The 27,385-nt window shown below is 27.0% G+C and overlaps 1 protein-coding gene across 1 annotated transcript in view; it reads left to right on the top strand.

Moving 5' to 3' along the window:
- The first annotated feature begins 15,993 nt into the window (after positions 1–15,993).
- The window catches only part of LOC129958687 (bifunctional peptidase and (3S)-lysyl hydroxylase Jmjd7-like), a 76,907-nt gene continuing 65,515 nt past the window's right edge, over positions 15,994–27,385 (top strand). Inside the window, exon 1 of the mRNA XM_056071333.1 lies at positions 15,994–16,171. Coding sequence (XP_055927308.1) covers positions 16,123–16,171 — 49 coding nt within the window. The 5' untranslated portion in view covers positions 15,994–16,122. The remainder of the gene's footprint in view (positions 16,172–27,385) is intronic.

The raw sequence follows: 27,385 nt of genomic DNA, 5'->3' as shown, positions 1-27,385 counted from the left end.
CCATATATACTCAAATTAATTAACTTTTTTAATACGTATTCAACGATTATTCATCGACTTATTTTTTACATTCTGTTAACGGTTATGACCTTGCGTTAAAAAAAAAGTTGTTTTTCTTTGATACACTTTCACAAGATAATAATTAGCTGACAAATGGTACGGAATGCGTAACCTGTCCTTCTGTAAGTCTTCGTTATGTTAATATAATAAATTTAACCTCAGTATAGACTATTTAAAAGGAAGATAATTTCTAATCATGTTCGTATTATGATCAATGAAGTTATGAAATATTACTGGGATAAATCATAACCAAGAAAATCATAAAACAGACGAAGAAACTTTTTCGTCTAATTAAGAATAATTGGGATATATTATTCCAAAAGTAGGTATTCTTCCAAGATCATTTTCGAGCTAATCTATAATTTACAATATAACATATAAAATTGGTAACCTATAAAACTATGAGGATGTAGTTTAAAACTCGTCTTCGTATAATGAATTCATTGCTAACAAGCCTTAAAAATTATCAACATGAATCTTGATGACAAAATTAAAGAATGAATTTCATGCAGTAGAATTCAAGTAGATAAAATCAAAGTGTAGTAGAATTCAAGCATTGAAAAGGTACATGTAAATGTACTTCTAATGTGATCGCCCGAAGTGTAGAATTCAGAAAAATTATTTCCATACATTATACATTATTGAAGTCTAAAATTTTGTCAGAATGTTCAATAGCTTACTGCAATTAATGTGTGAATTTCCAAAATACATTTAATATTTTTTTAATCTAAACTACACAATTTTTATTCGTTTGATATGCGATTCCTTAAAGTAGTGTCATCTGTTTACAATCGTATTCCCGAGTGAAGATAAATGGCGCTTTATGCGCCTATCTGATATGATCTAGACGACAAAACTGAAAAAATGCTTTGTTAATTTACAATATATATATATGAAGAATTCTATTGCTAGTTTCTCAAAAAAAAAAAAAAAAAAAAAAAAAAAAACAGTCTTTTGAAAAAAAGGAAAATTTGCTTTAAAACATAATTTAAGGGAACAAATTTATTTAAATCATAATTTTGTTCTAAGAGATTATTAATATGACAATGCCCCATGTTTAAGTCCATGTTCCTTTAACTTATAAAAAAAAAATTAGTAGTTTAACTAACTCGTTTGTGATTATATGGATAAATTATTTTCTTTGTAAAACTAAGATTTATTTTCCTTCTTCAAAAACGTGATAAAATAATGAAGAGTAAAAATTTATTTCTTATTAAATTATCAAAACAATGAATTTTTTCTTTAGTGAAAAACTCAAAAAGAGGGGAAAATAAATACTTCAAATCAAAATAATAATCAGAAATACAGAATTTCGCTAAAACTGAACTTTTACCCAAGTCTATTTTGGGACAGAAATCAATTATTTAATGCTGACCAGAAGATGAACAATACATCTGAGATTTGACCGACTCTTCAACTTTTCCATCCTCCCTAACAATGCAATACTTGTGTGTATAATATATTGGCGCAATTATATAGACGCAGTTGAATAGCGTAATAAATGATAAGCATCGAATTTCATTAGTAACTGAAATCTGTTGCGTACATCGGAGCTTCATTTTTAACTGGAAATGATTTTTTTAGAAACAAATATAAATAATAATTTCTGAAAATCGCTTCTTCTAAAATTATGTAAGCATCTATTTCCTGTTCATAACTCCAAATAAAGCATTTTATGATATTTTAAGAATATTGACTTAATTAATAAAATAATTAAGGTATCTATGCAGGGTGTTGCCGAATTCAATCGACAAATTCAGAGAGGTGATAATAGGCATCAAGAGGATAAAAAATCACTATACAACATTGGGTCTCAAACGACGAATAGTAGGTGAAAATCGCAAAAATATAGAGCGTCCGAGAATTGTTGGAAACTGAAAAAAATAACAAATGATGTTTCAACTATGATTTTTTTTTAAGTGAAAGCACATTCTTAAAAGGATTTTTTTTTTATTTCCTTATGTCGGTAACATGTTGATTTGATGATCCAGGGGGTCGTAAATAACTAAAAATAAAAAAGTAGTTTAGGACCCTTATCTGCAAAAAATATTAAAACTTGAACAAAAATAAAAGCTTCAAAATGTAAGGAATTTTATATTCTTTAATTTGATATAATCATGTATTGTGAGAACTGAGGAGTTTTTAAGATATTCAAGAAAAACTAAAATGGGCACCAGAAAACATCGCTGCAAAATCGGTACTGATGTTGCCGAATTCGAAAGATAAATTCAGAGCGGGAATAGTAGGTATTGAGGAGATGATAAATTACCAGAAAACATAGGGTCGCAGGTAACGTTTTTCAGTGAAAATCCCAAAAACAGACGTTTGAAAAGACAATGAACCTGTCGAAGAGAATGGCCTTATACATGCGAGAATTAGAAGCAAGGTAAGCGAGAAGAAGCCTTCTCGTGTGTAAATTTTTCATGAGTTTTTCTTCAAAATTTATTATTCTTGCAGATAAGGGTTCGTAACTACTTTTTCGTTTTCAGTAATTGAGAAACCTCTAGATCATTCAATCGCCATGTTACATACATGAAAAGAACATTTAAAAATGTGCTTTCACTTTTAAAATAATTTATAGTTGAAACATCATTTGTTATTTTTTATTATTTTTTTACAGTTTCCAACAATTCTCGACTCCCTATATTTTTGCGATTTTCACATACTAAACTTCGTTTCGGACCCTATGTTGTATGGTGATTCTTAATCCTCTTAATACCTTCTATCACCCCTCTGAATTTGTTGGTCGAATTCGGCAACACCCTGTATATCAAGATCTGCATTGATTTAACCAGAATTGCTGAAATTTTCTTATACAAGGTGTCTCAAAAACTTTGACCGAGGCTTTTATTCCTTAAATATTGATCACAAACATATACTGTAAATTACAAAGTTGCGTAAAAAAAGGTGAAAATGTTATGAAGTCGATTAAAAGTTTCAGGGGATTAAGCTTTAAAAAAATACAAAATTTTAATTTTTATACAGATTTTTATACAAATTTAAATTTTTATTTTATTTCCAGTGAGTAAAATGTGTCCCATCCTCTAATAAGGTCATGAACAAAAATTCAGAATTTTATCATGAAAACTCTCAAAGATATGTTAAAACAAAGTTGGTGAAGGGTCAATCGCAAATTAAAATTCAAATGTTTACAGTTTCAGTGCAGATGACGCGACGCAGGAATGCATCATAAGGAAATAAAATATGCTTTATATCTTTAGTTTTAAATACAAATTTTAAAATCTATGCTTCCTAAAAAATACTTTAAAATTTTATATCATGAATTACAGAATCATGAATTATAACTTAAAAATAGCACAGTCAATGAACTTGTAAAAAAACTTATGTAATCTTTCTTTTAGGTTATGTAATATTTCCTTTAAGTTATTATTTCTACGCATTTTTAATACTTTTGAACATAAAAATAGTAAAATTATTATCTATTTATTCAATCATTACTTTCTTTGTTAATTTGTGTACGACCCCTAAAACACGAACATCCGACATGGTATTCCTCTTTGCGAACTCATATCGAATCATCAAAAAGTGGTTTAAATCAGCATTTATGTAGTTTCATATCTTTGAGACTTTTTGTGATAAATTGCTGAAGTTTTGTACATGACCTTATTAGAGGATGGGGCACATTTTACTCACTGGGAATTTTTTTTATATTAGGTCCGTATAAAAATTTAAATTTTGTATTTTTTGAAGTTTATTCCCCAGAAAATTTTAATCGATTTCATAACATTTTACACCCTTTTTTAGGCAACTGTAATTTACAGTATATATCTATGATCAATATTTAAGGAATAAAAGTCGCAGTCAAGGTTTTTGAGACACCCTGTATTTACTATTTAAACAAATATCAGTTACCATGATAGGAAATTAAGTTGATTATTATTAAGAATCTAGAATTATTATTCAGATATATTTCCGTTTGTATTACAGTTTTTTTAATCAAATTTAAGGAGACATAAATGGAAGATAGATTTTTTTTATTAACAGTTATGGTCTTTTAAGGGAGAAGTTTCATGTTTTAAAATTAAGTCCCTGAAGATGTCTTAAGAAAATTGTTTATTTAAACATTTTAAATTTTTAGCTTTCTATTTAGAACTTTTAGTTTTATTTGTTTTTTAATCATACTTAAAGAAGATGTTTTCACGTTATTGGATCTAACGGACATTATATGTACTTTGAAAACTCGCCAAAAGAAAAATCTCCAACCCTTCTCCTGGATATCTCCTGGAGATAAATTTCCTGGATATTATCATTTTCCGTGAATTAAGGAGATCAGATTTCATTTATTAATTACATTATCACTTCTGATGTAAAGTTAAAAAATTGCTATTAGGACTGATAATTGGAAGGAAAAAAGTTATAAAACGTCATTAGAGTAGGTAATAAAGTCTTCAAATAAACATGAATACAGAGGAAAAAACATGTTGCAAAAATGCATTACAAATTTCTTTCATCCTTATCATGTGATCCTTATTCCAAATTATAAGGTCCTTTCACCTAAAGAAATTGTAATTTAACAGGACTGTAATCATTCAAAATTTGAATCGCTAAAATTTGAAATACAAGCTTTTTCGAAAAGAAAATATGTTTTGATGTTTAATTTTTTACGTGTCTGTCAGCAGATATTTGAACGCAGTAGCTCAACGAAGAGAGTTAGATAAATATGGCTATTATATAACCATCTGTCTATTTAAGTGTATATGAACATAATAACTCTAAAATTCAACGAAACAGATGGATATTTGGTTTATAACATTTACAATAAAACTGTAGATTTAAATCAAATTTTGAGGTAATCTTTCAAGAGAAAGGTTAATTATCGGCCTGTCCATACGCATGTGAACAAGGAAATTAAAAAGTAAATAAATATCATTATAAACTAAGCGAAATGAGCAAAATTTTACATGCACTTCTTAATTTTAATTTCAAATCTTTATCAAATTTTGAACCATGTTCTATATAAAGACTTTTTCACTAGGTATCTGTATATATGTGAATACAGAAATGCAATAACTTCGATACTAAAATTTGGTATTTCGTCTTAGTGCCAAAAAATGTTGATTTTTGTCTAATTTTTATCCAAATCAATCGATATTAAAAGAAACAATTTTTGCCACACATTACAAATGATATATTCGAAAGTATATATTATTTGTAACGAGGAAGTCAAGTAGTAATCATTTAAAAATAGTAATGAGTCGTCTCATAATAATAACTGGGTAAACTCCGTTTGATAGGTTTTTCTTAAAAAAATTATTAAAATGAGATGAAACTACTACGTAACCTTAAAAAAAAATTAGAATGCGTATAACGACACAACACCTCTATATCACAATATGTAATTAAATGATTATCTTTTATCTTTTTTTGCTCAGTTATCATCATATGCAGATTTCTTGTTTTTAAATATGAAAACAGAATCAATGGGGTCAATTCACGGTCACGTGTCAGGTACCAAACAACCCGTTTCTGTTCAATTTTCAACCGTTCTGCGCATGTCGGGATGTCTGCCGATAACGTTGATTGTTTAGTAAATGTTATGCTAGCCGATCAATTATTAAAAACTCCTGATTTTTTTTAAAGATATTATTTTGAATTATTTTCTCCAAATTTTCGTAGTTATATAATTTTATTTCTTATATTAAAATTTTAATTAGTATTTTCAATGGAATTATTGTTTTTGCATAATTAATTATTAACGTCGCTTTTTAATTCGTTTGGTGCTGCTTTATTGTTTCCTTTCCCATATCCTCTCCCCTCCCCTTTTTTTATCCAAAGGATACATTTTGACAAATGACTATGGCAGTGTTTTCGAAAAATCACATATGTTCTTTTTTACATATTATTTAAATATTATTGAATGTTGAATCTTATAAATACAGTTCTTTTTAAAAATAAATTATTACTCTTAGATAAGTTAATATTTTAAAGCCTACTAATAAAATTATTACATTTTTTTTTCTTATGTAATGATTTTTATTAATATTGAGACTTTGATGTTTTCAGTTTGCTCAGAGGAAAGAACATTAAATTCAAATTAGTATATATTGAATAAATTATGTTTACAATTTCAAATTATGAAATATAAAAGGTATAGATACCTTTTTTTAAATCTATGCAACCTATGAATCAATTAGTTCATTTTAATTTGTAGAGATCATTAAAGGAAAACAAACAAAATTACAGTTTCATATTTTTTATTTACACATTACAAAATATATATATATAAAGATAAAATATATATGATAATTATTTGAAAAAATGTGATCAAATTGATGTTTCAATGTACTCACTAATTCAAAAAACTATTTATCAACATTCATTTTTCTAGACACTTAGAAAAAATATAAACACAGTATGACAAGAATGTCAATTTAAGTGATGAAATCAATTTTATTCAACAGAAACATTCCAAATACTAAACAACAGTTTTTTTTTACCACGAATAAAAACATTATGTTGAAGAATATACTTTTAAAGCAGAATATTTATGAAAATTTTTTTAAATGTTAAAGTTACATTAATAAAAATTACATTGAATGAAGATCATAAAATAAAATATACAATACAGTAAATTTAATAAACAAGAATAAGGTCATGATATATATATATATATATAGAGAGAGAGAGAGAGAGAAGGTTAAATAGGATATAAAGATGAGTTAGAAGAAACACTTTTATGCTTTTACAGAATTTTATAATTCAAAATTGATATGTTAAAAAAATAGAAAAAAAAAAGATAAGGATAATTTATTTCCTTATCTTTATCCTTAAAGCGAGGGATAATTTATTTCGGCCCTTTTTCCCCACTTCGGCTTTTGTACTGCGCTGTGGCGGACGCGCAATGTCCGCGTCTTTGCTTGTAAATAATTGTGCTTTTCCGATGGATTAAAAAGAATTTTAAAATGTAAAAAGTCTCTTCACTGTCTTCAAACTGTATCCTGCTTCACATAAAATAATGCTTACAAATTAAAGAGCCGACAGGATTCCAAAAATTGTTACATATATATATATATATAGAGAGAGAGAGATTAAATAGGATATAAAGAGGAGTTGAAATATGCTTTTACAGAATTTTATAATTCAAAATTGTTATGTTAAAGAAATAGAAAAAAAAAGTGGAACATGCATGTAGCAATGAAGTTGGGAATAAAAATTATATAATAAATGCTAATATGGAAATTGATTTTCAATGAAAAGCCTGTATTTATTAAAGCAGAAATCACTGAGGTGCATAATGGTATAACATGATATTATGATAACAGTCAATTTCAGTTTAAATACAATAAACTATTGACATTTCATTTTTAACAATAGAAAAGTTGTTTGATATAAATTCACTTTGAATCCATCACAAATCTGCAAATGTAATTAGAAAACTAGTAATAATGCTTTCTAGAGCCATCCATTTTGCTCTTTTGTCATTAGACATGATTACCCAGCAATAACTGAATAACATGAATTACTAAAAGATAAAGAAAACTTTAAGGTTCATAATAAAAAAGTGAAACCTCATAATGCATTTTATTATAATGCCAAAAACTAAAAATCAAATGCAAAAATTATTTGACGTTAATCAATGGTTTTTATACTTAACTAATTTATATACTTAATCAAATGACATGTGTTTTCAAAACTTAAATATATATATATATTTCTTATATATAGCATTCAATTTATCAAATTAAGAGCGCTTTTAATAAAATACATCAATTATATATATATTATAACAGTCAATAAGAAAATTGAATTTTCAGTAGTTAGTAAAGATTTCACTTATTAAATAAATCCTTAAGAAATTTATTCACTTCCTCCTACGTTTAGCATTATAGCAGTTGTTATTTTTGCAGCAGGAGTTTGTTTAATACATTAATTATATTTAGATAAGATTTTTTAGACAATGCAATGTAATATTCATGTAAATATTTTGAAACCTTCTAAGCATATTCAAAATTATCAGAAATTTCATCAAAAGTGAATGCTCTCACGATTTTGTTTGATTGTTTATGTTGGCAAATCGCTTACCAAATTTTTTTTTCGAAGAATTTTTCTAAAAAATTTCTGAAAAATTTGCGATTACTGGAATTCCATTTACCATTTAATAAATGAACACACACTGAATGAATTCTTCAAAATGATCGAAGCATATCACCGACTTCGAAGGCTTGAAAAAATCTATACCAAAGGTACCAACCCTAGGCAGGATTGTTGAAAGGAAAATAAGAAAACATTTTATCATGACAGTCACTCTTGTGTTTCGCATTAAAGCATCCATCAGCACACCAGTATTTCCTCTTTTAACACATAATAAGAGGAAAGAAAATGACTCAAAAATTATGACTTCAAATATAAACAAACAAAAAAAAATCCGCTTCATACTCGGCGGAGAACGTTAATGACAGACTAATCGACGAAAGCGGTGCGGATGAAACTTAAATGCCATGCGCAGAGGTTCATGACATGTGACTTTTACGTCACATGAATTGACCCCATTAAATTTTTATGAAATTCAGTTAATTGTTAAATTCAGAAGAAAATCCAGTTGCTCATGCGGCATGAAATTTTATTTGAATTACGAATATATGTGTTACCATTGTAAATTGATAGGAATATTAAAGGATTGCTGGGGAGATTATTATAGTTAAAAGTAATTTCATATTTTAAAGTAATTATGGTAATAACGGTGTATAGTTGAAGGTAAATTTTCATATTTTGAAACTGTTTTTATACTTTATATCATAATTTTAAAGCCGTAATTTATGTTTTCAAATTAAACCTTTTCTGTTGTTACTTTTTAACACACATAAAACTTATGTGGAAAAACCTTTTTAAATAATTGGAATGAGTAAGAGATTCGCAAAAATTTTACATTATTTGAATGCTGTTTCATGTTGCTTAGTGCAATTCTTATTTTTAAAAGAACTTACCACTCATTTAATTTGGGACATTTATATTAGATATTTATCAGAAAAAATATTTTTCGAAAAATAATTTTTAGTTAAAAATAATTTGGCTCAAACACTTTAATTTTTATCGAGAAACGGTAATTTTATTTTAAATAAGTATTTTATTTTATTCATAAATGTTTTAAAATTAGTTGAATTTCATTATATGTTGAATGCGTTTCGTATGCATTTCTTTTAACGAAACTTCCTTAAAGAGATAAGATGTAATAATTTCAATAAAAATTGTATATAGAAATTCCACAATTGAATATACGTGATTGGCTGACTGGCCAATCGAAGAACGGTTTACAACCTCCAATCATCAACTGCCTTTTTTCTCTTTATTTCTGAAATTTAGAAAACAAATTCTTTACTTTAGATGTAAACATATAGCAGACACCACCAATATTTCCTCAAAACGTTCTCTTTATATTTTAAGAGATAAACGGGGTGTAATAAAAGAGTGGATTAAGCATTTATTTCCATAACTACTGCAATTAGGCACAGTTTCATCAAATAAGGTATCGAAATGCGAGAAAGTACTCTGATATCTGTAGAATTTGAGAATCAAAAATTTCAAACATTAAATTAGCCATATAAATGGCTCCATACCGTAAAAGAGCCAAAAGAAGATGTTTTCCTACACTTATCTAAAAGCACACAAAGTTAAACTTTTCGATCTATAAAATTTGCTAAGATATTAAAAGGCACATTTATTGTCTAAGACTAATTTTTATCGAAACTTTCTTTAATAGATAAAAATAATTAAAAGCACAGAATAATAATGCATCTGCATAGTGATGAATCTATTAACTTTCATTAAATTCTAAAAAATTGGTAAATAAAACTGTAATTGAAGTACTTGAAAAACTTGTTCAAAGCTAACATCTTCGACACCTGTACAAAATTGATAATAATACTTGTGTACATAGGTCCAGTTTATCACTTGAAACATTAAAAGAAGTTTCTTGAATTCGTCGAAAAAGATTTATTGTATCTAGAGGAGGCGTGTTATACACAGAAGAAATTAAGCATGATCTGTTTGCATTTCTCTATGGGTTCCATGAGTATCATATAGATGCCAGTGATTACGTTAAAATATTCTTTGTAGTTTTTGAAATGATGAATTCTCCATCGATTGTTCGTACACTATTATGAGGATAACTTGACAAATAAATAAAACAAAATGTGGATTTCTGTGTAATTAATGTAAAACCCCATCCTTCTCGGGAAATAAGAATTCTGTAATTGCAATCTTTAAACCATTCTGTAAAAAAATTTACTGGAAGCAAGCTAGAAACTCGGGAAACGATGTTTTTATTCTTCTGAAACTATGCTGGCATTATGATTATAAATATAAGGCATCGGTATTTGAAAACATTCATCTTTATTGAAATATATCATTAAGATGGAAAGGTTAATATTACACACATAATTGTAAGTCATTTTCTCTTTTTTGGTGTTCCACTACATCACTAGGATATAGAAATTTAAAAGTAGTAAATATTTCCATCTGAATTTAAGCCCTTCTAAATTTTAAAAGAAGAATTTTTCAGAAAATTTTGCAGGTAGAGGCCTGAAGTGTGGCAGTCCATAGATGAATGTAAGAGAAACATTTTACCAATTGACTTTTTTTCTTTATGGGGCCGTGTATAAATTTAATTCTTTAACTTTTTTATTTCAACCACCACAGAAACATAAGTGTTTTTATACAATTGTCTACCTTATTTAATGACATTTTGTATTAGAAGTATGTCTCTAGATGAAATATTTAGAAAAATAAACGATCGTTCCACTTTTTTTGGGGCGCCTTATATATTTCATAGTTAATAAAAAATGAATAACTGCTGATTTCATTTCTCCTTTGTGTAAGTTTCGCACATTTTTGTGTAAAGAAAAGTAGAAGATATTTAATGCTAAAGTAGGAATTTAGTTATTTGCATTTCAGTTAAAAATACTTTTAAGAAAACAAGTCTACTTTTTGAAAAAAGAAGAAAAGTTAATTACTTTGATAATTTTAATTGCGAATGGTAAATATTTATTCTGCTAGAAAGAAACTCATGATACACTGAAAATTAAATAGACATTCTAACTTAAATTGAGAATTGTAATAAATAATACAGTTTTTAGTTTTTTTCCTCTACATTGCAAACTACGTAAGTAAGCAGAATTGATTTACATTTTTCGTCAACATTTAAGTTTTCTATTTTACAATTAAAAAGTATTTATCTTTTGTCGCATTTTTATGCCTTAAACTACAAGCATTTAAAAAAATTACCGACGGAAATTTATCAAAGCCTATTCTATTTTGCGTAAAAACCATTATTCATAGATCCTGTTGCGAACAAAGGTTTGTACGCGGTTGCTTCAGTGATCTTCTATTGTCTGTTTGGGAGGGACTCTGTAAGTTATCAAGGATACCATCGCAACTTCTTTCAAAGTATTTTTCTGGGACATGGGTGAATGAAATGTGTACCTATCAATGGATTTCTGTTCTTTAAATGCTACCGAATTGGACAGATTGAATCGATAGTTACTTTCTATAGTTAGAGATGCATAATCTACGATATTTTGAATAACAAATAATTTTGCTATAGTTATTTTTAAATATTTGTTCCAAATATCTGTTATTTCAATCATATTATCAATTAAAAATTATTACTTAGTATTAAATATAAAATTTATTAATTGTAATTGCTACTTAATTTACTAATTTAAGCAACGTGTGATTGAATTAATTTATCTATTTCAGCTTACTTCTTAAATCTGATTTTTTTCAAAACTATTTATTTAATTTCTTTATTGTAGTAGACCATTTCTGAAAAATTTGAATTAAATATATATGTCATTTCTTTAAAATGTTTACTCTAGTTCTATATTCTGCCAATAGATGGCACCAGCAGTAAACAGAATATATGTAATCAGTCATGTCACAAGCAATTAAAAATTATTTGTATGTAATAGTGCATAGTCAAATGCGAATATCGGAAAGTCAAGGTCACTCTCATGAATTGGAGCGGCGACTTCACATTTTCCAGTGAAGTCACTGCTCTGATAAATTTCAGTGATATGCAATTCAGTGATCCGATAATTCCAAGAATAACCCGTCCGTTCACTTTTCAACCCATTCACAGATTTCTCCTTTGCTTTTTTGTTCGAGAGCTTCCATAGGACAGATCGTATCGATTGTTTCTTTCTATCATGATCCAAAACCTGTAATCGAAATATCATCAGTAAGATCGTATCAAGGATTAGGGATGACGAATATTTTACGAACGGTTATTACGAAACCAATATCATAAAGTCACAAATACCAATGATAAATACTTTTCAAAGAGGAGTGTGATTCAAATCCTTGATACGATATTACTGGTTATATTTCAATGGGGTCAATTCATGTGACGTAAAAGTCACATGTCATGAGCTATCCGCGCATGGCATTTAAGTTTCATCCGCACCGCTTTCGTCGATTAGTCTGCCATTAACGTTCTCCGCTGAGTATGAAGCGGATTTTTTTTGTTTACATTTGAAGTTATAATTTTTGAGTCATTTTCTTTCCTCTTATTATGTGTTAACAGAGCAAATACTGGTGTGCTGATGGATACATGCTTTAATGCGAAACACAAGAGTAACTATCATGATAAAATGTTTTCTTATTTTCCTTTCAATAATCCTGCCTAGGGTTGGTACCTTTGGTTTAGATTTTATCAAGCCTTCGAAGTCGGTGATATTCTTCCATCGTTTTGAAGAATTCATTCAGTGTGTGTTCATTTATTAAATCGTAAATGAAATTCCAGTAATCGCAAATGTTTCAGTAATTTTTTAGAAAAATTCTTCGGTGATTTGCCAACAAAAACAATCAAACAAAATCGTGAGAGCATTTCTAATTCACTTTATTCACATTTGATGAAATTTCTGATTATTTCGAATATGCTTAGAAGGTTTTAAAATGTTTACATGAGTATTACATTGCATTTTCTAAAAAATCTAGTCTAAATTTAATTAATGTAAGTAAACAAACTCCTGCTGCAAAAATAACAACTGCTATAATGCTTAGATGGAAGTGAATAAATTTCTTAAAGATTTATTTAATAAGTGAAATCTTTACTAACTACTGAAAATTGAATTTTCTTATTGACTGATATAATGTATATATAATTGATGTATTTTATTAAACGTGCTCTTAATTTGATAAATTGAATGCTATATATGAGAAATATATATGTATATATATTTCAGTTTTGAAAACACATGCCATTTAATTTATTATATAAATTAGTTAAGTTATAAATTAGTTAAAAACCATTAATTAACGTCAAATAATTTTTGCATTTGATTTTTAGTTTTTGGCATTATAATAAAATGCATTATGAGGTTTTACTTTTTTATTATGAACCTTAAAGTTTTCTTTATCTTTTAGTAATTCATGTTATTCAGTTATTGCTGGGTAATCATGTCTAATGACAAAAGAGCAAAATGGATGGCTCTAGAAAGCATTATTACTAGTTTTCTAATTACATTTGCAGATTTGTGATGGATTCAAAGTGAATTTATATCAAACAACTTTTCTATTGTTAAAAATGAAATGTCAATAGTTTATTGTATTTAAACTGAAATTGACTGTTATCATAATATCATGTTATACCATTGTGCACCTCAGTGATTTCTGCTTTAATAAATACAGGCTTTTCATTGAAAATCAATTTCCATATTAGTATTTATTATATAATTTTTATTCCCAACTTCATTGGTACATGCATGTTTCACTTTTTTTTCCTATTTTTTTAACATATTAATTTTGAATTATAAAATTCTGTAAAAGCATAAAAGTGTTTCTTCTACCTCATCTTTATATCCTATTTAACTTCTCTCTCTCTCTCTCTCTATATATATATATATATATATCATGACCTTATTCTTGTTTATTAAATTTACTGTATTGTATGTTTTATTTTATGATATTCATTCAATGTAATTTTTATCAATGTAACTTTAACATTTAAAAAAATTTTCATAAATATTCTGTTTTAAAAGTATATTCTTCAACATAATGTTTTTATTCGTGGTAAAAAAAACTGTTGTTTAGTATTTAGAATGTTTCTGTTGAATAAAATTGATTTCATCATTTACATTGACATTCTTGTCATACTGTGTTTATATTTTTTCTAAGTGTCTAGAAAAATTAATTCAAATTTTTCTGCTAGCGCCATTTGTTAGAATATAGAACTAAAGTAAACATTTTAAAGAAATGACATATATTTAATTCAAATTTTTCTGCTAGCGCCATTTGTTAGAATATAGAACTAAAGTAAACATTTTAAAGAAATGACATATATTTAATTCAAATTTTTCTGCTAGCGCCATTTGTTAGAATATAGAACTAAAGTAAACATTTTAAAGAAATGACATATATTTAATTCAAATTTTTCCGGAAATGGTTTACTCCAATGAAGAAATTAAATAAATAATTTTGAAAAAAAATCAAATTTAAGAAGTAAGCTGAAATAGATAAATTAATTCAATCACACGTTACTTAAATTAGTAAATTAAGTAGCAATTATTAGTAATTACAATTAATAAATTTTATTTTTAATGCTACGTAATAATTTTAAGTTAATAATATGATTGAAATAACAGATATTTGGAGCAAATATTTAAAAATAACAATAGCAAAATGATTTGTTATTCAAAAAATCGTGGATTATACATTTCTAATCAAGGATTTGAATCGCACCTCTCTTTGAAAAATATTGGTCACTGGTATTTGTGACTTAATGATATTGGTTACGTAATAACCGCTAGAGATGCATAATCTACGGTTTTTTGAATAACAAATAATTTTGCTATTTTTATATTTAAATATTTATTCCAAATATCTGTTATTTCAATCATATTATTAATTAAAAATTATTACTTAATATTAAATATAAAATTTATTAATTGTAATTAATACTTAATTTACTAATTTAAGTAATGTGGGATTGAATTAATTTTTCTATTTCAGCTTACTTGTTAAATTTGATTTTTTTTCAAAACTATTTATTTAATTTCTTTATTGGAGTAAACCATTTTCAGAAAAATTTGAATTAAATATATGTCATTTCCTTAAATTGTTTACTTTAGTTCTATATTCTACCAATAGATGGCGCCAGCAGCAAACGGAATATATGCAAAGTCAAGCCACAAGCAATTAAAAAGGATTTGTATGGAATACTGCATCATCAAATGCGTATATCGGAAAATCAAGGCTACTCTCATGAAGTGGAGCGGTGACTTCACACTTCCGAGTGAAGTCACCGCTCCGATAAATTTCAGTGATATGCAATTCAATGATACGATAATTCCAATAACCGGTCCGTTCACTTTTCAGTCCATTCACAGATTTCTCCTTTTCTGTTTTGTTCGAGAGCTTCCATTGGGCAGATCGTATCGATTGTTACTTTCCAGTGAAGTCACCGCTTCGGTAAATTTCAGTGATATTGTATCGAATGTTACTTTCTGTCGTGATCCAAAATCTGTAATCGAAATATCACCAGTAAGATCGTATCAATGATTTGAATCACACCCATCGTTGAAAAGTATTGATCGCTTGTATTTGTGACTTTTTGATATTGGTTACGTAATAACCGCTCTGAAAATATTCGTCATCCCTACTGTTAGCCTCGTGTGAACCTACCCTAATAACCGCTCGTAAAATATTCGTCATCACTATCTATAGTGATTGAATCGAAGAATGATCGAAAAATTGCCGGAATATGCACATCGATTATTTGAACCACCTCTTAAGATAAGTAATATTCAGCATTAGTATTTTATATTTTAAAAATATGTGATGAATTTTTAAAATTTTGCAATGGTTTTTGAATAAGAATTCGTCTAACTTCCTCAATAAGAAGAAATTGGAAAATGCAGGAATATAAATATATTTCGTAAACAATGATTGGCAACACTAAGATTTTACAGACTTAAGCTAAAGCCAAAGGAGGTATTTTCGTATTTTGAATTCCGGATTTTGTTGCAAGTTTCCAAAATCTATTTTAAGTTATATGTGTTCATGCTTTTGATAAGAGGACTCTAATAAAAAGAGAGAGAGAGAAAAATGGATAGCTTGTATTCAACCCTGCAGGATTTCGTTGTAGATTATTGCGGTATTTATTAATTTTACTTTTTTGTAATATTGTTCTTTTACGCTTCGTATCGTACCGGTTAATTCAGTATGTCAATAATATATTTGTTTTATTTTTATTTCAAAGTCAACTTTTTGTTAACTGTTAAATGAGCTTTAATTTTTATAATGCTTTCTTGTTTGCATAATGACTATTCATTAACTGTATTTACAAGTATATACATCACTAAAGTATACTTCGATTTCATATGTAAAATTAAAAATTACTATAAAAACTCCAAATTTTAGTAAGATATAAGAAAAATGTCGTTTATAATATGTTATATAATCCTTAAAATTTGTCTTTATTTTATGAAAGTAAGTAGTTGCAATAATGAAATTTTTGCAAGAATTTCATTTTTTTAAAGCTTTTCTCATTTTTTTGTAAGGTTTATGATACACTTTTCTTTTCATTTCAAGATCATACTTCTCATTGCTTTTATTTGCACACTTGAAAAGATTGTCGGAACTTCATTATGTTGTTAATTCTTTGGAGTAACAACAATGCTGCAATGAGTGATAGCTTCGATTGCATAGTACATTCAAATACAGTATGGTTAGTTGATCATCAGATTATCATACACTTTTATAGGAATTAATGAAATTTTTTCTGGAGATCCAAAATATTAATTCTAATTGTTATTCATGTATGAGTAATACAATGAATGTCTCTTGCTTGATTATTAAGGTGAGCACAGCTCTTGAAATTTAACTGCATTGGACAGATCAAATCAATAGTTACTTTCAATTGTGATTCAAGAGCTGTTATCAAAAATTTCCCATATTATTGACATTGATGGTTTGACCTATGGGTCTCGTACCATATCCTTAATGCTTTTAGTTAAAGCAAAACTTCATTTTATGTATAAAATATATCAAAATAAAGATTAGTCATTAATTATAAAAACTTATTAAGAAGTAATAAAATGTCATTTAGAGTAGATTTACTCTATATATCACTCAAAATTGGCATATTTTTTATAATAAAATATATACCAAATTTATATTTCTGAGATTGAAGATTTATAAATCGAAACTAAGCTTGCTTTTGTAATAAGAAAATTTATTAATACCCCATTTTTAAATGACAGACTTTACATTTAAGTGCTTTTATTTTTTTTAATATTTTATCTTTAAAGTTTAATTTCCTTTTTGATTTTAAAAGAATTCCAATGATAAAAAAAATCTTTTCCTTCATCTTTTATGAAATATTAAGTAATATTTTAATTGAAAACAGTATAAAACTTTCAGTGAAATTTGAAGTTGCAACTGCTTAAAAGATAACATAAAAATATATTAGGAACATCATTTTATATATAAAAACCGATCTGTGGAACACAGAAATTACTATTATTTATTTCCAAATAGTAACAGTCAAATGTATACAAATTGTTATATAAACATTTCAGTCTGTGTCATGAAACGTTTATACTGCTGCAATTTTCATTTTGCTAATTGCTGCAAAATGCTATTAGAAATGCTCTAGAGAGGGTTTATCCTATTCTCTGAAACTATTCAGTCAAAACATAATGTATAAGAAATCAACAGGGTGCACCATGAAAAGTGCTTAAAAAATGTTTAAATTTGAAAACCATTTTTAAGTACTTTAAAAGTGCTCAGTTTTGGAAAAACAGTCCTGCTTAATGTTTTCGAGAAGTGTGAAGAATTTTTTTTTGTTTCTGCAGATGTTGAATACAATAAATTGAAAGCTCAGTCATAAATCTTATGGGATGTATCAAGAAAGAAAACTGAAGAAAGGGAAGATTTCGGGGAAAGGATTCTGAAATTTCAGCATATGTTAAGATAATGCTTAATGAACTTTTTCTCCACTCCCTCTTTCTTCAGCAATAGAGACCGACATATATTGAAATGATGATTTTAAAGGGGTGAAATACGAACAAAATTGGCAAACTTGTTGCAACTTGAAAGTGTGTTCGAACTTCTTTAATCTTTAGTGTTCTAGTTTGGAAGAATTTATTTTAATGCATGTAAACTTTTTGTTTAAGCATTTATGGGTTCTTTAAGAGCACATAAAATCTTTTATGTGCTCTTAAAGAATATACAGATTGGCTTCAATCGACGAAAATAAGAATGAAGTAAGCATTTGGTGTGCAAAAAAATGGATGCATTGAACATGGGAAAAATTGCTCTAGAGACGCCAATGGAAGATATATATGATATTTAGCTGCTTTTATTCTCATTACTCTGGAGCCTTTTCAGCTCATTACACATTCAAACATATTTCTCATTAATATGTAGTTTTGGGATGATCTCTCGAACGAGCTGTGAAAGATTTTGCTGTAAGATATTGAATTGATATTCATTGTGAAATGTAATTATGTTAGTCAGTTGCTTAAAATCTAGTGTAAGGAAATTTTAATTCAAAGTCGTAAGTTTTGAATAATAGGGATTTTTTTAGCATACTTTTTTAATATAACCATTAACCATTCTTTTAAAAATTATCATTTATTGAACCAGTATTGCCATATGTTAGTTTTTATTTTTAAAAGATTTGCTAGGCATGATAATTAAAATTTGAACTTGGTACTCATATTTGAACTCTTGGTGATTTCACAAAATTTTAATTAGAAGTTAGATTGAAAAATTAACACCATAATTAACAATTTTAATATGTTTCCACCATAATTAAAGAATATTATTGTCCAAAAATTATTTTTATATTCTCAAAGATTTAACAAAAAGTCTTGTTTGAATTATTGTTTTTTTTTTTTTTTTTTTTTTTTGTTGTTGTTTTTTTTAGATTTTTTAATTAGTTTTCGACTCTAATTATAGCAGTGGTTTTTTTTCTTATTGTAATGAAAATCAAAATAATATATTTGCTGAAGGAAATCTTTGAATTCTTGTCTTTTACACTATTAGCATTGTGATTTGTCTTTTACACTACTAGCATTGTGATATAAAAATCAGTTTAAAGAGATTTGTGTAGTTCCATTGTCCTTCAAGGGATTTCGGCAATTCCGAAACCCATCCACGACATGTGTCGCTGTTTGTTACTTTGCATTTATTTTGGTAGAGTAGGCATAATCTCTAAGATTTGCAAAAAAGAAATATGTGTATTTAAACAGTTCCGCTCAACATAAATTCAGACATGCAACAATTTTTATAAATACATCTCCATTTTTGGAAAATATTTTTTCATTTAAGATATTTCTTTTTTATTTTCTACGAATAAAATGTATTGAACTATATATTCAACTTTTGGAATAAAAGAAAAAAAGGTATTTAGAAAAAGAAATTTCTGACATGGATGATGAAATTGAAACAATAAAACCAATGAAACAAAGGATTTTTTTTTTATTCTTGAAAAAAATGAGGCAATATTCAACGACACATAACAGAAACAAACTTTTATGAGAGGTAGAATTTGAAATTGCCTATGAGAAATTTTAAAAGCTGTATAATTAAAGCCAGCTATAATAATAATAGTGATTCTCTATTGCTTTGTTCTTTTATACGTATTATTTCTATTCTCACAAATATTTATATAATCTAGTTTTGATGAAAATAAAGAAAAAATAAAAACTACATATGTTATTTTTGTCAAGTAAGTTTATCAATACCAGTTAATGCTGTCAAATTTTTGTCATTTTAATTTTAAAATTTTAGTTGAGGATTTTAAAATTAAGGAAAAATTATAGTCAATTACTTTTTATGTCTTTTTTTTTTTTTTTTTTTTTTTTTTTTTTTTTTTGTAATTGTATACATAAGGACATATAAATTATTAGGATGTAAAAGTTATATATTTAAACTCTGAAAAATTTAAAATTATAGTAATCAAAATCTATCATCATTGTTTAGTATTGCTAAATTAACGTATTTATTTAAATGATTGATTATAGTTTTATTATTTTGCGCAATTGATATAGATATGTCTTAGGGGAAGGTAGAAATCCCTTGCCCAATGTTTTGTACAAATAATTTTTTTTTCGCCCATTTTTTTCTCCCAATATATGTCCTGTTTACTGATTATTTAATTCTCCTATGTTTGTAAAATATATTGATTCAATTCAATTTGCTTATAATTCATATTTTCAGTATGACTTATTACTTAAAGGTAATACTGCCAATCTAAATAAGTGATGAGGCTCAATTCGAATTCTAAACAATGTTATAATCATTTTTAGAAATTGTCTGATCATATTAGAATATTTTGATTAAAATTTAAAAAAATGTTTCTTGTCAAAGATTAAAAATTAAAAAATAAATAGTTAAAATTAAAGAATATTTTTCTATAAAACTATAATTTACTATAAAAAATCCTATGCTTAGGAATTACTTGGGGTCTTGTATTCAGGGCTATATGAATGTGTTAATTTTTTTTTTCTAAGGTGCTTAAAAAGTCCTTAAAAGTGCTTAATTTTGCATCCTTTTCTCATTATAAACCGTGATCAAGAAATAAGTAAATAAAAAACTTAATCAAGCACTAAAATAGGCTCGCTTGTCATCAGATGGTTAATTGCTATGAGTGAACATTAAGATTTGATGAAAAATATTTCAAAAAATGGTTTTTGCATTATTTTAAAACTAAAAAAAAATTGCTTTTTTATGATATAAATTTCATTTTTGTAAATTTTTACTTTATTACTGCTTACTTTTTATTACTTTTCTTATTATTTATTCTATTACTATTATTATTACTACTTATTTTTACTTTTTAACATTTTTACTGTATTTTTTTTTAATACATTGTCTCTAATAATGTTTTTAATGCTATGTTTAAATTCAAACTCATTCATCAAAAAAGGAATTTTCATACTTTTACCGATGCTAAAACTAAGATTGTTTTCTTTGAATTGACAACAAAATAGGGTTTTCACTTGTACCTTTATTTCATAATTTATACATTTTTCAAATTGTAGCAGGTTGATTCAATTAAATTCATGTTTTTCAGTTATATCAAATTACTAAATGAAATTTAAAAAAATGTATAATATTTTAATTGTTTAAAAGTCTGAATTTATAAGTACAAACTGATCACTAAATGTGGCTAGTACAACATTTATCAAATATATAAAAAAAATTGTGTTCCTTATACAAATCTATATTTTTTGTCTAATCTGCAAGAAATTTTGCATTTGTGGTTATCGAAAGAAGAGAAATATTGTTGCCTACTTTGTAAAAGCCTAAAAGTTTATTGAAACTTGATTTCATTAAAAATTTAACAAGCTATTCCCTAATAAAGAGTGCTTTGAAAATGTTGGAAGGTATGGGTTAATCAAATGGTCACCCATAATTCCTGCTCAAACATTTACAGCAAAACGTTTTTGATACTCATGAGGATATGTGTTGTATGGATTCATTGATGACCACATATGAAGGTCGTGTGTATTATATCTTTACAAGTAAATGTGCATTCTTCTGTGAATAACACATGTGTGCTAAAACCAGGTAGAATTGCTAGCTGTTGAAAAACTAACGTGCAAACTTTATATGTGGTGCATAATCTGCAGGTATCGGGGCTTGCATTTTCTGTACATGGTAGGAGTGTAATTTTTTGTCCTGTAATATTCGCCAAACAGTCGAGTGGGGTACATTTATGACACAGGAAATCTTTTGCATACTAATATCCGGATGATTTTCCACTCTTTTCACAATGTCCTTTACAACTTGGGTGTCTGCACACTCTTGTTATGTCCTCTATCACACTTGCCAGTAATAAAGGATCTTAGTACCTAATGCAGTTGCTTAAACACTTTTCAATCTTGCATGTGTCTTCTCAGGAAGCATTACCTCTACAATCTTTCGAATTTCAGAGTATTCCTGTTTGCAAGAACATACATAAAATGAATGCATGCCTTTTCCTGATTATGTCTCAATGCTTTCTGAAATCCACAATAGAAATGAAAGATTTTTTGTTTGTTTGATTTTGCCATACATGGAAAAGCATTCAAAAGCATGTTTGCAAATGCTTGTTTACTTGATGCATCAAGAAAGTGAACCAACAAAAGGAAACCAACAATTCAGAGGAATTCCAGGTTAATGTAGGTCTAGGGGTTCAACACATATTAAGATAACACATAATGAGATGTTTTTTTCTAACCCACATCCTCTTTCTGTGCATTGCCATTTATTGAAATGCTGGAGTAATTATGCAGAAGCAGCAAATGCGTTCTGTGTCATACTTGTTGTGATTAAAAAAACTTTCAAACTTCAATGTTTAGCATTTTCAATGGTGATGAATTTATTTAAGTTGTGCCTGATGAGTATATGTTTAATCTTTTATTTGTTGTTAAAAAAGAATACGCAGATAATGCGCAGCATAAACCATTGAAATTAGGAGCAAAAAATTTCAGAAACTATTTTTGGAGTGATAAGAGGCCATATTAAGAATGGATTTTTCAAAGTTTAATTAAAAAATATAAAAACTGAATTTTAATATGTTTCCACCACAACATCAAAGCATATTATCACACAGAAGTTATTTTTCATCATTTTAAAGATTAAAAAATTAGCTTTTCAATCATACCAGTTTTGTTTGAATGAATGCATTTTTTTCTTTAGTTATAATAATTTTTGAAAAATCAGTTTTTGACACAATTTGTAATAATGATTTTTATTATAATGAAATTCAATTCTGACCAATATCATTATTTCTTCGAATCATTCAGTCATATTATTTCACTGCTCTTAAAATGCTAATGTAAGAAAAAAAAGAAAAATATATGCTTTTTTTGCTTTAATTTAAAAGTTAAAAAAATTTTAAGCAGTTAATTGAATAAGATTTTTTATTTCGTGAGTTTTGTTAAATTTTGAAGTAATGTGATACATTGTCTGGCAATGGCTTCAAAAAACACTTTTAAATACTTTAACTGGCTTTTTTTTTTTTTTTTTTTTTTAGCATTTTGAACATGTTCCCGTTATTTATGAAAACTCATTCATTTCTTGTTCATTTTTATTTCTTCATAAAATATATTCATGTTTTTGTGTAATTTTAAAAAAGTTAAATATAGATTTTGCATATAGATTAAAAAGCAGGCTTTTATTACATTTTCAGACATTTTCTTACATTCTGTTCAAAAAAGGCCTTTACTAAACTTCAGAAATAAAAAGCGATAAGACAGTTTTTATATAGTCTGACCATTTCTGAATACTGATGTTCTTTTCTATTAAAAATAAATGACATAAAAACGCATTTAGAATATAGCTTTGTTCTATCCTCAATTTCATACCAGTTTTGCCTGTTTTATTATGGTGGCCATTCTGGAATGTTTTAGTTCTTAGTTTTATAAAACTGTATATAAAATCACTAAATATAGTGAATTATAATCTGTGTAATTTAAAGGACACTTGTCCTTGACCTACTCTTCACTCTTTCTCCTTCTTCATTGCCGTGGTTTCGACAAAGCTTTTTTTTCCCCCAACACCAGTACGTTTCAGGAATACTTTAACAGCTGTGTAAAAAAAAAAAAGAAAAAAAAAGTGACTGTTATATGCCTCCGCGTTGTGAGGCAGACAACCAGTAACGAGGTATAAAATGTGACCTTGAACCACCTACAGAAAATACACAGACTATAATACAGGAGGAAATTTACTTTCCATTCGAGCCATGTTGAATCTTATTTGCTATTGCATATATAAAAATCAAATAAAAAAAATTGGGGTTATACTATACTTTTACATTGATATTGACTTTTTCAGAAATGATGTATCCTTTTAAATGATTTGTTAATTTTAAGAAATGTTGAAAGACATCAGAGATCTTTATTGTTATTCTTATAAAGGTTAGTTTAATTTTTTGTTATTGATAATTTTTTTGCTTTCATTTTAATGATAATTTTTATGTTTTTGTCAAAACCAAAAAGATAATTTATTTTACAATAGACGATGTTGTACAAATACAGAAATAAATATTAAAATTTAAAAAGTACTCATTTAAAATTAAAGTTTTTTAAATAAAAACTACATTATCATAAAATAGAAAATATTCTTTGCTTAGAAAAAATGCAGATTCACATATGGATGCAAAACAGTGCTTAATTTTTTTTTGGTTAAACTTTTTATAAAGTACTTAATTTCTACAGCAGTTTTTCACTAAGCACCTTGTAATATATGAATAATATGAACATTTTAGATTCTGTTCAATAACTAAGCAACAAAACTATTATTTCTAACCGTGTATGAATCATCACTATTAATCATCACTACTTCTATTAATCTGTAAACTTATAACATGTAAAACACTTTTTATAGTTTATGTGAAGAATTTCATGTAATTTAAAATGATTCTGAGATATTTCCTAACAATTCCTAACAAACTATCAATGTTATATTCTTTTATTAAATTTGTACTGAAGATTTATCATCCATGTTTTCTGTATGGCATTTTGAACATGCCATACCTGTACAATGAACTTGCACTGACAGAGGAGGGGAGAAAAATTCTAACACCAGGGAGGCATTTGCACTGGGTCTTTGAAAACTCAATATATTTATTGCAGTGAAGTATAAAATAAAATTCTTGTGAGAAACTACAAGGGTTATAATTTATAAAATATTATTGAATTTTTTCTCTGACAGTCTTGTAGATGTCATATTATTTTATGTAGGTCATGAAATTGTTCATATGATTGAACAAATGTTTGAAATCATTCTATAGGATGCCAATCCTTAGTTGTTCTTTTTCAGTAAACTCAGCTATAATCATTGTGAAATAAGGGATGAAAATGAAAATACGCTCCAATTATGCCTCGCTCATCATCAATTGGTGATAAATCTGATGGTGGCAATAGCTATACTAATGTTGGCACATCAGATTGCAGTTGTAGTATAGGTTTAAACACTTTTGTGGTGGAAGAAGCCTAATTGTCTGTTCATAAAATGTGCTTTAATATCTTGCAATAGTAATCTAATGTATCGCTGTATATTTTGTATCATTGATTTAAAAATTAGGAAGATGCTGTCATTCATAATAACACCAGAAATCATAATACTTGAAGTTGATTTGCTTTTTCTATATTAGAAAGTATTTGACAAAAACTTCTTGCCAATGAAAAACTATTGCTGAGATATACAGATCTTGTCCATCAACATAGCTATATTATATTCAGATCACTTGCCATCTCTTTCATAGCGTAACTGAAGATACTTTTCATATTTTCTATATTATCTGGAGTAGAGTTCATAGTTCAAAAATATTTGTAGCTATCTGCAGTGAGATTCCTGAACCTATAAGTATTTGATCAACCAAGCCCCTTTATTGTACTACCATTCTCCTATGATCACCATTGACAACAGTTTGTATAGTTGTGGCATCTCAACTAATTTTTAGTATGATGTGGCAAAAAGAAAATTCTTCCTCTTTTATAACACATTCCAACAATTTTATCTTATTTAAAATTATTTACTTGCTAATTGTTTTGCATATGTTATCTTTGAGGCATTTCATATACCTTTAATCAATATTTAGGAGAATGATCCTGTCTTACACTTTATATCAAGTATGATGCATGCAATAATTTATTGCATATTTGTTTTCTTATGCAAATAGTTATGTTGAAATCTTGATGCATCGAGCAGGCTGATGGAAATAGTTCCATTTGTAAGCAATTTTTCCTTGTATTGAAATTTATTTTCTGCTAGTGTATATAAAATAAGTTTTAGTTATGGAAAGTTTTGAAATCTAAGTTGTATGCTTTTAGATACATTCCTCCAAACTCTTCAATATATATATATATAATATATATAAATAAATAAATAAATAATATTTCAGCATTCTCCTGTGGATCTTTATAAATAGATAGAAAAATGTGTTCATTTGCCATACGCCAAAATTTTGGAAAAATTTGTGTATTGGACAAGTGTCCTTGAGAAGGGATACATGAGAAAGTATGATTTATAGTGATTGGTTTGGGGGTTTGTTTACTCAAAAAAATTATAGAAAACAGGCAGATTGCTTTAAATGTAATTTAAGCATGGAATAGCTGCGTTTAGTAGAAGGATTCTGAATTATTTATGTATATTACTTGCATGTATTATTTACTTCTAAAAGAAATAAGATATTTCTATTAATATTTTATTTCTGCTTAAAATAGTTTAAGTGAGTTAGTTAATAGTAGTTAGTGAATAGTTAAATAGTAGAGGGCACCACAAGTGCTTTATTGGTGATACTTTCCACTCCTGAAATTTTGAACTTAGAAAAAAATTATTTGGACAGTTCGTTAGCATATTTGTATCATTTAGGAACTTACTCTTTTCTGATTTTCTTGAGTTTGACTTTTAATTCTGTGGCACTTCTGATAATGATTGTTAAAAATGCAAATTTAGTTGAGATAGTAAAGAAGTTTAACCATGTTAGTGATAAAATTAATTTGTGCTTGCATGATAAACATAAAATGTTACACTACATTTTTTATTATGGATCTTGTAGATTGAAAAGTTATAATAATATGCAGCTGATATTAGATGCCAGGTGCAATTACAATATTCATGTGATTATGGTATCACATAAATCTAGTCCTTTTAACATGGCATGTCAAGGGATTAATATTAATAAGAATTCTGCATTCTTTGACTTAGAAAATATCGGTTAAAAATTCATCTTTACAAATTTTATCAGATATTTTATAATCAAACATTTTTTTAAAGTAATTCCAAAGCTAAAATAATTCTCTGTTGACCTTTTTCATGTAAACTAATTTATGACCTTTGCATGTTTGTGATATGTTTACTCATTATAGAAGTAATTATACTCATTGTTATGAATATTCACTGTTCAAGTTTGTAATAGAACACATTTGATGTGAATAAATTTATTAGCAGATTATAATCTTTCAGTTTATCTATAATTATGGGGGCAGGCTTTTATAAAGATGGAAGATAAACATCGTGTTAATATATACTGGGAAAAAATTTTGTTGGTTGAAAGACAGGAAAGATTTGACTTTTAGAAAATTCAAAAACAAGTATAACTGACTAAAATATTTATTGTTAATACAGGTAAGAGAATCAGTTTTAATGATTTAATCTACAAGATTGTAAACAATAGTGCTGACAAAATTTAATGCTAACATGAATTTTAGACAATATTCTATTATCATCATATTTTGTGTGTGAAAGTGTCTTTCTTCTTGATTTCTTCTTGATGCCTTGGGAAAAGAAGATTACTAGATTAGAGAAGGGAAGAGTAGCAAAAAATCTGAAAGCCAAATTTCAATTTATTTCCTAGAATTTTTGATTA

This window comes from Argiope bruennichi, chromosome X1, assembly GCF_947563725.1.
Source record: "Argiope bruennichi chromosome X1, qqArgBrue1.1, whole genome shotgun sequence".
In the NCBI taxonomy this organism is placed as follows: Eukaryota; Metazoa; Arthropoda; class Arachnida; order Araneae; family Araneidae; genus Argiope; species Argiope bruennichi.
This window is presented reverse-complemented; position numbering and strand designations above follow the sequence as displayed.